This window comes from Dipodomys spectabilis, unplaced genomic scaffold (assembly GCF_019054845.1).
Source record: "Dipodomys spectabilis isolate Male_0828 unplaced genomic scaffold, ASM1905484v1 ptg000102l, whole genome shotgun sequence".
NCBI classification, from domain to species: Eukaryota; Metazoa; Chordata; class Mammalia; order Rodentia; family Heteromyidae; genus Dipodomys; species Dipodomys spectabilis.
In genome coordinates this window covers 9,110,087-9,124,535 of record NW_024870779.1, presented here as the reverse complement: position 1 = coordinate 9,124,535, position 14,449 = coordinate 9,110,087, and the positions used below count along the sequence as shown (strand labels likewise).

Sequence of the window (14,449 nt, the reverse complement as noted above, 5' to 3'; positions counted from 1 at the left end):
TTCTGTTTGGGTACAGCCTAATTCGAGAAAGCCAAGAGTATACCTCTTCTCTCTTGTCAGATCCCTGGCAATAAAATCACCATGTGAAGAGTGGAGAGTTGAGAAGCATCTGATCAACTGATATAGTGCAATTACCTAATATGTTGACATGTGGGATGGCCACCCACAGGTCAGAGAACATGGAGGAGGAATGTGATCCTCCTATACTCAAATCAGCAGTGGCAATATGCATATAGAAATTAAAGTTGTAAAAAAGTCCTGTGGCTGTGTGTGTGTGTGTGAGTGTGTATGTGTGTGTGTTTGTGTGTGTGTGTGTGAGAGAGAGAATGAGAGAGAGAGAGAATGAGAGAGAGAGAATGAGAGAGAGGGAGAGAGAGGGAGAGAGAAAGAGAGAGAGAGAGAGACAGAGACAGAGAGAGAGAGAGAGAGAGAGAGAGAGAGAGACAGCGTGTGTTCTGGGGCTTTAATTTAGAGGCTTGGTGCTATCCCTGGCTTCTTTGCTCAAAGCTAGTACTCTACCACTTGAGCCATAGCTCCACTTCTGGCTTTTGTCTTTTGGTTTTTCATTTTGGTAGTTTATTGGAGATAAGAGTCACACAGATTTTTCTGCCTGAGCTGGCTTTCAACTGTGATCCTCAGAACGCAGCCTCCTGAGTAGCTAGGATTATAGGTGTGAGCTATCCACACTTGGCTTCTTACTTAGCTTTTTTTTAAAATCATAACTAGTGCTCTAATTCTTGAATCACAACTTCACTTCTACCTTTTTTTGCTGGTTAATTGAAGATAAAGACTCTCAGATTTGTATGCCTGGGTTGGCTTAGAACCTGTATCCTCAGATCTCAACCCACTTTGAGTAGTTAGAATTACAGGTGAAAACCACTGGTGCTCAGCTTGTCTTAAAACCTCTTTTGGAATCACTTAGCCCATCACAATTAGTAATGACTATCGAAACAGCATAAATGTTACAAAATTGGGCATTAAACTATTAAGCACTCTTTTAACTATTAAACTAGTAAGCATCAGTACTATCTTTATAGGAAATTAGTTTCTTAGTAAGACAAAAGGAGCAATTTTTGGTTGCTGATTATACAGGACAGGTCCATAATTCAGTACCCAAAGCAACCGCATAAGGTAGGCAACCCTTGCCAATGTAATGCAAGTACTGAAGCTGGTCTTGAACAAGGGGCTGTTTACTCCCCAGCTCCTGTCTGAGATCCTACCAGCACCCAAACTTTGTTGCACGTGTAGAGGCCCAACATTCAATACATAGCTACCTTGACATAACTCCCCCTCGTGCCTATTAAGCACTTAAAGTAAGGTGTCACATTTATCTTTATCACTTAATATTTAATGGGCTCAAGAGAATATTTTGTATGTTAGTACTAGGGCTTGAACTCAAAGACTCCTGCTCTTGCTTGGGTCTTTTGTTCAAGGCTGGTACTTTACCATGTAAGCCACACTTCCACTTCCAGGTTTCTGATGATTAATTGGGAAATTAATAGTCTTTCAATTTGCCTGGTTGGGCTGACTTCAATCCTCAGATCTCAGCCTTCTGAGTAGGTGGGATTACAGGTATGAGCCACTGGGGCCTGGATGACTCAATATAATCTTAAAACAGTAAATAACTTGGAACTATTATTTAAATGACATTCTATACAGGATTATTTTCTGGAATAAATTTTCTTCATTAATCAATTCCTTCAGCTTCTAAGTGTTTTATGCATTCAACAAATATTCATGCACAGTTATAGCATGCTAAGTATTGCTCGAAACATCTATAAAGCATTTGCAAAATTTTACACCACCACATCCTTAGCACAACTAGGCATTTAGTATTTACTAGCCAGGTGTGGTAGCATATGCCTATAATCCTAATAACTTGGGAGGCTAAGGTAGAAGGATCTTGAGTTCAAGGTCAGCCTGAGTAACACAGTATGAACTCCTTATTATAAAATACTACTCACAGTTTTCCTAATAGTTCAATTCTTTTACTATCTTATCTGTTGTAACAGTTAAAAGATTTGAGGTGGGCATCTGTGGCTCATGCCTGTAATCCTAGCTACTCAAGAAGCTGACATCTGGGGATTGCAGTTTGAAGCTAGCCCATACAGAAAAGTCCCTGTGAGACTCTTATCTCCAATTAACTACTAGTGGCACTGTGGCTCAAAGTGGAAGAGTACCAGCCCTGAGCAAAAGAGCTCAGGGACAACGCCCAAGCCCCCAGTTCAAGCCCCATGACTACTACCAACAACAATAAAAACAAGTGAAAGATCTGTCTAGTGGGTAATTCTGAAGGCCGGAGGCAAAAGACAAATACAAGAAGAAGGAAAGTATGTTCTTCACACTGCATTGTGTGTGTGTATGTGTGTGTGTGTGCATGTGTGCGTTGTGTGTGCAGGTGTATGCATGTGTGTTGTGTGTGTGTGTGTGTGTGTGTGTGTGTGCTAGTGCTGGGGCTTGAACTTAGAGCTTGAGCACAGTCCTTTAGCTTTCTCACTCTATGCTAGCACTCTACCACTTGAGCCTCAGCTCTAGTTCCTGCTTTTCATTGGTTAGAGATAAGAGTCTCGCAGACTTTCCTGCCTAAACGAGCTTCAAACTGCAGTCCTCGGATCTCAACCTTCTGAGAAGATAGGGTTACAGGCATGAACCACTGGTACCTGGCTTGCTGTGCATATCTTTAAATTCACAGATTTAGAGAAGGTCATGACTATATCCAGGAAGAATATACCAGTTAAATACCACTTCCAAAATAAAACCTAAGATTTTGTTTCTTTTGGTTACTAAAAGCTGTCCAAAGAAAAGAATCACACTTGGGCACACAGGGCATGGAAAAGTGGATGCTTACTTCTTCACCTCTACCTGTCCTCCTCCCAGCCCCTGGCCATCAAGAACATCTTTCAGGTCTCAGGGTATCCCACATATCCTCTTTTCCCAGATTACAAATAAGGCTGCATCTCCCTAGAGAGGTTCCTCTTCCCTCTGCGCCATCACACACTTGTTCCCGCCACAGCTCAAGTATCACTTCCTTAATTCCATGTTCTAAATCTTACATTTCTCAGCACACACTGACTCTAGACAAGCAATAAGAAAGAATCTTTAAAGGTACAGGTTTTCAGAATTGGGTGCTCCTACTAAGAGACAAGACACACCTGCACTGCAAGCTGACAGGACAAAGTCTTCAAGTCAGTGTGTGTACATCATGTTCAAAGTTCTTTCTGTTGATGAAGGAGACTGATTAAAACACCAAACTAACAGGGAGCCAGTGGCTCACACCAGTAATCCTAGTTATTCAGGACAGTGAGATCTAGAAGACTGTAGCTCTAGGCTGACCAGGAAAAAAAAAAGTTTTTTAGACTCCATCTCTAGTTAACCAGCAAAATCTAGGTCTGGAGGCATGTTGCAAGTGACAGAACATATTCCAGGTAGGCAAGCTGAGCAAGCATGAGGGTCCAAGTTCAATCCTTAGTATTGCCAAAAAAAATAAATAAAAAACCAGATAATATGAACCACAAACTACTTAGCTGCTAGCTATTTTGGGAAGTGGGCCAAAAGATTTGACCTTTGGTAAAGAATATGACTGCTCCCCTCAATGCTGCTATGGGTGTTTTATGCATTTTATGCATACAAGACTCAGCCAATAATTTGTTCATTTAGGTTTGAAACCAAAGGCAAGTCCCAATTCCAGAAGAAACTGGACAGGAAAAATTAAGAAGCCTCCTACCAAGAAGCAAGCAGTGAGATGACTATGGCTAGGAGGAGCATGGACAGCTCTCATAAGGTGCACACTGTCACATGAGCTTTTTCTCTGATTGACTCAGATCCCCTGCTTCTCTACTCCGTAATGCAGTGAATGCTCCTGAAACAGTTCATTCTATCCTCATACTCCATTCCACCCTGAAAATTATTCTTCCATTCCATTCTGCCTGCCCTGAGAAGATGCCTGAAAGACAGAGTTGTGGTTTCTATGTACCTCAGAAAAGGGCAAAAATTACTTTAATGTTTGCCCTCTAGCTTTATTATCTATTTACAAGAACACACTTAAAAAGTAGGAGGACAGCTGATACACTAATCTGGCAATTTCCCTCAGACTTAAAAAATAGTTTAAAACATTAAATTGTCTGTCAGGGAGATAGTGCAGGAAGTGATAAAATTTTCATAAGCAAAATGACATGAGAGCCAAGTGCCTGTAATCCTAACTGCTAAGGAGGCTGAGACCTGAGAATTGTGGTTCAAAGCCAGCCCATGAAAAATCCATGAGATTCTTATCTCCAATTAACCAGCAAAGTGACAGAAGTGGTGCTCTAGTGTTATAGCCCCAGCCTTCAGCAAAAAAGCCAAAGAAAAGTATGAAGCCCTGAGTTCAAGCCCTAGTACTAGAACAAAAAAAAAAAAGGACATGAGGGGTAGGAAAAGGTAAGGGCAGGTTTAGGAAGTTGTTGGCCAAAAACACAGAATTTAAGTTAGTAGAGAAGAATTCAGAAGCTCTATTGTACAATGTGGTGAATACAATCTATAACACATTGAATATTGAGTATATTTAAAATATTCTCAATACCTCAAAAATGAGTATGTAGGGTACTGAATGCTAATTGCTTAATATAGACATTCCATAGTATATAAATACACAAAAATATCTTCTGTACTCCACACATATATAGAGTTCTGGTCAAATTAAAATAGTTAACCATAAAAGAAAAATATATAAATACACAAAAATATCTTCTGTACTCCATAAACGTATAGAGAAATAGTTAACCATAAAAGAAAAAAAAAGTCAAGAGAAGGGAAAGGAAAGTTGATAAGAAAGCCAAGAAAGACTTGAGTTCAAAAAAAGGCAGAAGGGGGCTGGGAAGGTAGCTCAGTGATAGAGCGCTTGCCTTGCATTCATGAGGCCCTGGGTTTGATTCCTCAGCACCACATAAGCAAAAAGAAAAAAAGCTGGAAGTGCCACTGTGGCTCAAGTGGTAGAGCTCTAGCCTTGAGCTGAAGAGCTGAGGAACAGTGGCCAGACCCAGAGTTCAGCCCCCACAACCAGACCAAAAAAAAAAAAAAAGGCAGAAGGTATCAACACTATCAGAGACTCTTGCTAGTCAAGTGCTTTAATTATTCCAGTGACCTACTCCCATCTGACTATGTCCTAAAGACAGTTTCAGGGACATTAGTAGCACAACCTTTAGAATCAGGGGACATGGATTCAAACTTCTCTCTCTGCCACACAAAGAGTAGAGGACCTTCTCAACTACTTCCAGTGCTTCTATCAAAATCAGTGATAATGAGCTGAGCACTGTGGCTCACAGCTGTAATCCTAGCTACTTGGGAGGCTGAGATCTAAGGATGTCAGTTCAAAGCCAGCAGAAATGGCCTCAAAACTTCATTTCCAATTAACTAGCAAAAACCTGAGCTGTGGGCATGGCCTAAATAGTAGAGCCCCAGTAAGGAAACAAGCTAGTCAAGTGTAAGGGCCTGAATTCCAATCTTAGTACATGAAAAAATAAATTAAAAAGGTGATGCCGGTTGAATTGTTCAGTAGTAAAGATTAAGCTATAATCATGTTCTACTTCTTTAAATTCTTTCACTCACCAAAGGACTATATTCATGCCTCAGGAAAAAAGCTCAGGGACAGTATCCACACCCTGAGTTCAAGCCCCAGAACAGGCAACACATACAAAATTACTGTAGCTTTATTATTGTAAACTGGAAATGCATTCTAAACCAACCCATCTATGGAGTACTGTAACTATTTTACTTTTGTTTCCAAGAAGATTTTGAGAATTATATAAAAAATGTAAATTTCATGCTTCAATAGCACTGTGAATCAAGCAGACATTGATGGGCTAATGTAACAGACTGAGCAAATTTTCACCACAGTGCAAAAGGCTTGAATATTACTGAATTCTGTGAACACACACACATACACACATACACAACTTGAGTACTACCTGGAATAGTTAATAAATAAGACCATAGCCTTTGTTTATCCTATTTTGTTTTTGTAGCATGCCTTAAAAGCAATTAGTATTTCATTACTATTCACATGAGAGAAAATGTACCAGCTTGTAATCTAGAAGCAAGTGGAGGAGAGAGAGAATGCAAGCACACACTACGGTTTCCAAGAAGTAAACAACAGCCTAAATATTTAAAAGACACAAGATTCATCACATCAAACCATGTCTTTATGCCTATTCATGAGAGTCAGTTGAGGGAAGACAAATGATGGGTAGGGAGATGCATCAGCAGGAGAGGCAGATGGAGAAATGTCTTTTAAACCTGAATTATTCCCGGCCTATTAAAATCTCAAAATCCAAATGAAAAGTGGTGCTCTCTAAGGGAAACCCTATTTTAAAAGTGGGCCATAATTCAAGACACACCCAGAGAGACTAAAGGAAATCTATAGATCTAACATTTATAGTCCAAGAAAACTGGCTGTAGTTTTCTTTTTTTTTTTTGGCTGTAGTTTTTTTAAACAAAATTTTTACATTTCATCAGGCCTGTGGCACACCTATTAATATGTTTTCACAGGGTAAAAATATAAAATACAAGGGGAACATTTCATGTAGTCATTTAGGGCTACAGCCAAGGGACCCTTCTAGGTTTAAGAGTTTTAGAGTCACTCTAAGCTTAGACACTTAAAAAGGTAAAACTATTGTCTACTTTCACGAACTTTAGTTGCTACTCAGGGCAAAAAGTGTCAAGCATTATTAACTCGAATGTCTTTTGGCTTATGGCTTCAGTAAGCATGAAAAGGGAAACACAGAAATACTCCCTACAGTAATAAGACAGAATTAAACCTCACTAACTTCATCTGTCTAGTGCACACAAACAGCATCACAGTCCAACAACAACACAAAATCAAGTGGGGGCCTCTTTCTTCCACTTCACTGTTTCTAGAAATGTCTTCTAGAAGCAAGTCTCATTAACTCACTCCTTCCATGCATTCCTTAAATGTCTGACCTGCCTTGTCTTCCAGTCTTCTCTCTTTAAGATTAAACTGTTTTTAGTTTAGTATTTTTTTTTGTTAATTTCTTGCTTGTGAAGTACTATTTGGTGCCAATACTAAGGCTTGAATTCAGAGCCTTGCGCTCTTAACTTTTTCCTGCCTAAGGTAGTGCTCTACACCTCTACATCTAATTTTTTTGCTGGTTATCTGGAGATGAGTCTCTTGGATTTGTCTGCCCATGCTGGCTTCAAAACTGGATCTCAGCCTAGGCAGGATTATGAGCCTACTCTAAAGTACTATTTTCTTTCAAATTTTTCAATTCAATTGATTTCCAAACTAACTTCACGTGAAAACCATAACCTTTGGTTAGCTTTGAAGGTTTTCTAATGAAGAACAGAAATCTGATCAATAGTGGAACTGAAAGTAGAAAGAGATATAGTCACACTTATCTGTAGTTGTGGCTTTTATTAAAGCAGCTTAAATCCTTTGTAAATACGCTTTTCAGAGAGCTGGATCGATAGGATGCACAGGCAGGCAGGATTACCAGGGATCCATCGCCTGAAAGCCCATCCATGCCTCAGGAAGCTCTGCACCAGTTGCTGAGGTACTTGAAACCTAGAAAAACCCTACCACCTGCTTTTCTAGTGGACACATTTTGTCTCTCACACTCGGCTTCATTTGCAAATTGAATTGGCTGTTCAAATAGGGTTGTTCCCTAGAAACATTACTTTCCTTGCAGTGCAGCTCACTTGAAAGAAAGCTGAAAATTAGTTAGCTGTATGGGAGGGAGGAAAAACCTTATTCCAGTTACCAGGGAGGAATAATTGAACACAGATGCCTGGTGTGTCTTTAATTTAATTTGGAGACCTTTCATCCTTTACTTTCCTTCATTTGCAGCCAATACTCAATGAGCTAATTTGTAACTGGTTCATTTTCCTCCTTTTATCTTATCTAACATCATACAGGAAAATTAGAAGTACTACGAATAAAAGATGAAGCCTGACTTGGGTCATTCTTAAGTACTGTGAATGGCTTATAAACTAAGTTGTGTATATACATGCAACATAAGGGGCTGAGATTTATTCCTACAGAATCCATGTTGAGCATCTTTCTCTTCCTGCACCGACTCATGTCTTTATGAGTTATACCAGGTCCTATTTGTTCTCCAAGAAAATAGCATCTACACTATAGTTCACAATAGAATCATTGATTCCAGAATGGGTATATGGTAACCCATCTCATGAATAAAACTGAGGTTTAAAAGAACTTGAAATTCTGAGAAATGCACAAAGACAAAAGGATGCATAAACTCCACTGGATCAAGTTCAAATGGTGTTTGCCATACAAGGAAAAAAGTTGTAAGAAGAAAAAACTAAATGTCAAAATGCATTTATGAGAAAGGGCGCCCTGATCTGTGTAAGCAATCACAGGTGAGGGAGAAAGAACCAGAGGCAAAGTCTAGTGGTCACAAAATGCCTGGCTGAGCAATATAGAACTTACATTCTAAATGGGCCATGCATATTATACTTGTAATCAAGCCTGTTTGGCTAACAAATTAAGCCAACCTGTTATGTATTTTATATAGTTGGCATCTCTCCACAAAATGTCACTTAAGTTTATTTATTTTGATCATTTCATTGCCTCTCATTGTGCAAAATTTTATAGCCTGAGGAAGTTTGCATGGGTTTTACTTTAGTTTCTATTTTGTTACTATTTGTCTTCCTCTCCTCTTTATCTTCTCCCCACCTTCTCCCACAGACACATGGGGAAGTGAATACTTTCTCCTGCTTCTAAATATCCTCCACCACAAGCCCTTCTTTCAGCTTGAGAAGCGTTAAAGGAAGGCTGTATTCACTGCCTGTATGTGCCAACTTCTGCACTTGCTTAACACTCTTGCCAATAAGCTAAAAGCTGTGATAATGGAACTAATTCCCTTTCACAGTCCATTCCAAAAATGCTAATTAACAATGATTTGAATTATTTTGCTTAAACGGGGCCATGAATTCTTCACAGGTAAGGCAGCTTTCAAGTTGAACCAGATTAAAAATAAATAAAGACTTGGTTTTTAAATTACTGAGCACCGGAAGTAGTGCTGTGGCTCAAGTGGCAGAGTGCTCACTTTGAGCTGAAGAGCTCAGGTACAGCACCCAGGTCCAGAGTTTAAGCCCCATGACTGGCAAAAGAAAAAAGAAAAAATTACTGAGCACTGAAATGTGAAGTTCTTTGATTCAGAATATAAGCCACTTCTTTTAGGGGAGGAACACTGAAGCAGCCCAATTTTAAAATAAAAGCAGATCCTTCAAATAATATATATCAACTTTACTGCTGTTATACCATTCACTACCAAGCTTATGTCTCTGGAGAAATGTGGACGGAAAGCACTATGCAATGAAGAAGAAAAGATGAAGAACAACTATTCATTTTATCTTAGAAGACAGATAAATAAAATGAAGGTGACAATTAACTTTAAGGAATATGTGTGTGTGTGTGTGTGTGTGTGTAAATGCGGCTTGAACTCAAGGCCTTGCACTTTTTTCTTTTTTTTTTTTGTCGGTCATGGGCCTGAACTCTGGGCCTGGGCGCTGTCCCTCAGCTCTTCAGCTCAAGGCTAGCGCTCTACCACTTGAGCCACAGCACCACTTCTGGCTTTTTCTGCTTATATGGTGCTGAGAAATCAAACCCAGGGCCTCTTGCATGCAAGTCAAGCACTCTACCACTGAGCTATCTTCCCAGCCCAAGGCCTTGCACTCTTGCTTAGTTTCTTTGCTCAAGGCTGGAACTCTACTACTTAAGCCATACCTCCACTTCTGGCTCTTTGATGGTTAACTGGAGATAAGAGTGTCCTGATTTGTCTTCTCTGGCTGACTTCAATCCGGAGATCTCAGCCTCCTGAGTAGCTAAAATGACAGGCGTGAGCCACCAATCATGGAATGGAATCGATAAAAAATTCAACAGGTAGGGTACAGATGATTTGTCCTGAGATTCCAAAAACAAAACAGAGATAAGGATGAAAGCATGGGCTGGGGGAGAGTTAGGGCTTTCCATTACTAGACACAGACTGTTTTACCAGTGCCAACCCACACTGTGTTTTTTTAGTGTCCAATTTACTTGAGGAAAGGGGGAGATGGAGTTGGTAGCCAGCAGGATGTCAAGGAATTTCAGATGGAAGAACGCTACAGTCTCAGAGGACAAAGACACCAACAAGCTTTCTTTTGGCTGTAACGGGGTAAGGGGGTGGGGGATGGGGAAGGGAACCATGCAATTCAGTTTTCTTTGTAGACTATTCACAGCTCCACTGTAAAATATCAGCTTAAAATAACTTCACCTGTGCTGGATAAGTGTTGGCCTGCCATAAGCACCAAACAAGATCTCACCAGAAAGTACAGAGGCCTTCCAGAAAGGCCAGAAAGAGGAAAGCAGCCCAGATGCTGCCTTTTGCAAAAAGACATAACCACAGGGCAAAACAATTCCAACTTATTTGCCAAACAAGGTTTCCTTGAACGAAAAAAAGAAGCTATCTTCAGGGGCAGAAAGAACTATTTTGTGGAGAATAGGAAGCGATGGATGGAGGACCTATAGAAGATAGTGTCTTCACTATCATTTCCGTAGCATACATAGGAGAGATTTATCCCTAACCTAAGTTTTAGACACCACCTCCACCTACACGCTTCTCAATTCCGAATTACCTGGACGTCACCCCGTACATTAGGCCTGCTTCTGGGTCTGGACTGCAACCCCAAGCCGCTTGGCCACAGTCCAGAGGCCAAGAAAACCTAAGGCAAACTCCCTTCCTCCTAGGCCACACCTGTCCTCTCCGGCTTCTCCACCTGCACAACCAGCGAGGAGCCCCGAATGTGTGCATGGGAACCCAGAACTCCAAACGTGCGACCTCAGCGCGGCCAGACCCAGGGTCCCTCCCGCGGTGGTCCCCCAGCAGGGCAGGCAGGCCGCTACCTCCTGGAAGAGCTCCAGACTGTAGGTGTTGTCGTCGTCGGCAAAGAAGAGCACACCAGGCTGGGCGCGCTGCTGCTGGTGCGTCTGGCGCAGCCAGGCGAGGCCCGCGTTGCGCTGCTCGGTGGCGCGCGGCAGCCCCGGCCGCTTGTAGCGCCGCGGCGTGGGCACGTGCAGGTGCGTGCTGGGCAGCCCGGCCCGCGCCAGGAAGCGGCTCACCAGCTCGCTGCGCGCCACCGCGTCCTCCACCAGGATCCAGTGCAGCCGCGCCACCTGGCGGAACGTGTTGGCCAGGCGGGTGAGCTCCGCTTTCTGCACCGGGCGGCTGTAGGTGGGCGTGATGGCATAGATGGTGGGCAGCGGCGGCTCCGGCTCCGCCCGCGGCCGAGACTCATTGCGCTGCTCCGCGTGGCGCCCTGGGCTGACCCTGCGGGGGAGCGGGACGCGGGCTGCCCCGCGGCCCGCGGCGTAGGGAGAGAAGTGCGGGCGGGGGGTGAGCGGTGGCGCGGGCCTGCGCGTGTCCACGTCGAGCATGATGATGACGATCAGGATCCAGGGCAGGAGGATGAAAAAGCGGCTGAACAGCACCGACTTCATGGCGCGCACTGCCCCCGGGTCGGACGCCCCAGAAGAAGGGGACGAGCTGGGGAATCCAGTGCGCGGCTTGGACAGTGGCAGCGGCGCCCGCGCTCAGGGGGCCGCGGCCCGCACGCTCTCCGTCGGGCGCCCCAAGCCCCAGAGCTCCCCAGCTCGGCGTGCGGGATCCGCGCCCGGGCTGGCACAGCTGGAATTAGAAGGGGTGCCAGCGGCCCGGGGGCAGGGCTGCCAGGGTGCCCTCGCTCTCGGGGAGTCCGCGGGAAGCGGGACTCGGTCCAGCCGCGAGCTGTTAGCCCCGGAGTTGGGGCGAGCGCAGGGAAAGCACCACGAGCTTTCCGAAGCCGGGGTGCCTGAGGCGGCACCCGGGGCGCCTCACTGCTTCTGTCCGGTGCCGCTGCAGGGAATGGTGCCCAGCTGCGGACCCCAGTGACGCTCCCTGGGACTTGCTCCGAGGCGGGCAGCAGGTGCCGGGGGCTTCCCACCCTGGCGCCGACACCCGTGGCGGGAGGGCGGGGGACCCGACAGATGTGATGTCCCCAGTTCTGTTCCCGCGCCGCAGCAGACGCCCGAGCTCCTCCCGTACCCGTTCTTTTCTTCTCAGAACCTCTCGCGGCTCTGGCAGCAAGATCCCAAAGCAAGCAAAGAAAGAAAAAGCCGGGGGGCGGGGGCGCTGCAGACTCCAGCGTCCCCCCAGTCCTCCGGAGGGAAGACGGCAGCGCAGCCCAGGCTGGGAGGGGCCGCCAGAGCAGGCGGGCAGGCGGGCGGGCGGGAGCGACAGGGCCGGCGCTGCGGGTCTGTGCCCGCCCGCGGCCCCTGCACCGGCTCAAAAGGAGAGCGGGAGGAGGCTCCCCGCGGGGAGGCTCGACCCCGGGCGGGGATGGTGCCAGTCCTCGGATCTCCTAAGCTTTCCAAAATACTGCAAGGTCTTTGGAGATCAGCCAGGAAAATCCATTCACTTGCGGGAAAACTCGGAGACCTGGGAGGGAGGGAGGGAGGGAAGGAGGAAGGGAGGGGGAGGGGAGAAGAGAGAGGGAGGGACAGCAGGGGGGGGGGAGAGGGAGAGGGGGAGCAATGTGAAGCAGCCCATAAGAAGGACATCAATCCCAAACAGCGCTTCCAGACTGCAGTTAGATTTGGAAATTCTTCAAAGTCCAACTTGGCTTTTCTTCAATAATCTGGAGCCACAGTCCCATTACAGTTTACTCTCACCAGAATTTTCTCCCTGAGATCCTTTCAAGGAAGGTTGGAAAGCACATTTCCCCTTCATTTTCCAGATAAGGAAACCAAAACTCAGGATTAAAAGGAATTTCGTCCAGGTTAGTGTCAAATGTGGCCAGTGGAAGAACGGGTCTAGAAGTGCAGCCTATGGCGTCCTGTGCACAGGCTGCACCTCTTCCTCTGAACACTCAGCGCCATCTTCCTAGACACCAGCGAGGTACCATCAGAACCAGACCATGGCATATGGAACAATGACAGCGTCTGCACAAGTACATTGGACAAGTACACCGTTGGCACATGATTTTGCCTTTTTTAGCTAGGGGATCTACTCATGGTGGGCTAAGAAAGAAGAGAGCATACTTGTGGGTACATCCCAGGGAGAGGCTTCCAAACAGAAGGAATACCCACCTCCTCTTCCTGCTCCAGATAAATAATTTCTGAGTGCATCTTCTCTAATTTTTCTGCCTTCTTCAGTTATGTTCACAAATCCAACTGTGCATTCTCAGAGGGCAAAGCATAGCTTTTGGAGGAGATGTCTACTTCACCTTTCTGGGTATTCTCTTCTGGCTCTACCTTGAACCTTCTTTCCATTATAGGGGTTGGCCCATCTGTGAGTTGCTTCAATTTCATGCTCACATTCTGACACTGGAGAGTGAAATCTTACACACTGGTCTCTTCTCCTAACCTATTGAAGCTTGCTGTCCTAACTAAAAAATCACATTTGAAGCTCTGCAGATTCATGCATCCTAAAATCAAAATAAAGATTCCATTGGATGTCCACCAAGATTCTAGAAGAGCCCCAATGTACCTTGAATGGAACACCGAAAGGATCCATCACAGCATCCCAGGGGACCACGCAGAGGCAGGCAGGCACGGGAGAAAGATTATTACAAGGTTTATTAGAGGAGCTCCCTGAGAGGGAGCTCATGGCATCTGCCACTTTCTAGGTAGCAGCAGCGTCTCAGGGTAGGAAGTGAGGTAGATGGGAGCTCAGGTGGTCTGGGTGGAGAGAAGGCCCACTGATAGCAGGAACTCCAGGGCAGGGAGGAGCCCAAGTCTGTGGAGCTGAGGACCAAAGGTGGGCATAATACTTACAAACACAACCTAGGAAACTCATGCCCTGCTCTGGGTTTTGTATGCATGTAGCATCATGAGTAAGGGTAATGGGGTGGGCAAGAAATCAATACTGGCTTTCCTTAAATGCTAGAAGGCAGCACACAAACTGAAACCCACCATCCATACTTACTGAAGACTTACTCTGTGAAAATTTTTTTTATTTGGTTGAACAAAATGGCTCATGTGAGCTGGAGTAAAAACCAACTGGTCAGTGAATTGTATTAAAAAACATCACTTTCATTTGTGATGTTTTAATGATGCTTTTGTTAGTTAGGTCTTAACTAGTCTTAATAGTAAGCCCTTTCCTGTCTTCTCCCACACCAAGGCTCTTTACTGAACAACAGTTAAATTTTGGAACTTGAGATTTTAGCTAGTGCTCACAGTTTAAGGAGCACATGAAGAGCTGTTGCTCCATTTTTGTATTACATACATGGTTAGCCAGGTTTATCTCATCTATTCTCAGCCATCATGTTTCTTGAAGCTGGGCAGACATGGGTTTGAGTCCAGGCTGGGCTACTTTTCCTTGTGCAACTCTACAAATTTAATGAGCTTCTCAAAGGCTCCATTTCCTTATTATGTACACCATGGGAATCTTGCAAGGATTAAAGAGGATAAGTGTTTTGCAGC

The 14,449-nt window shown here is 44.5% G+C and overlaps 1 protein-coding gene across 1 annotated transcript in view; it reads right to left on the bottom strand.

Annotated features, from left to right (window-relative positions):
* B3gat2 (beta-1,3-glucuronyltransferase 2) overlaps positions 1–11,488 on the bottom strand; it is a 52,963-nt gene extending 41,475 nt beyond the window's left edge. Inside the window, exon 1 of the mRNA XM_042687087.1 lies at positions 10,895–11,488. Within this exon, the coding sequence (XP_042543021.1) occupies positions 10,895–11,488 (594 nt within the window). The remainder of the gene's footprint in view (positions 1–10,894) is intronic.
* Between the last annotated feature and the right edge of the window lie 2,961 nt (positions 11,489–14,449).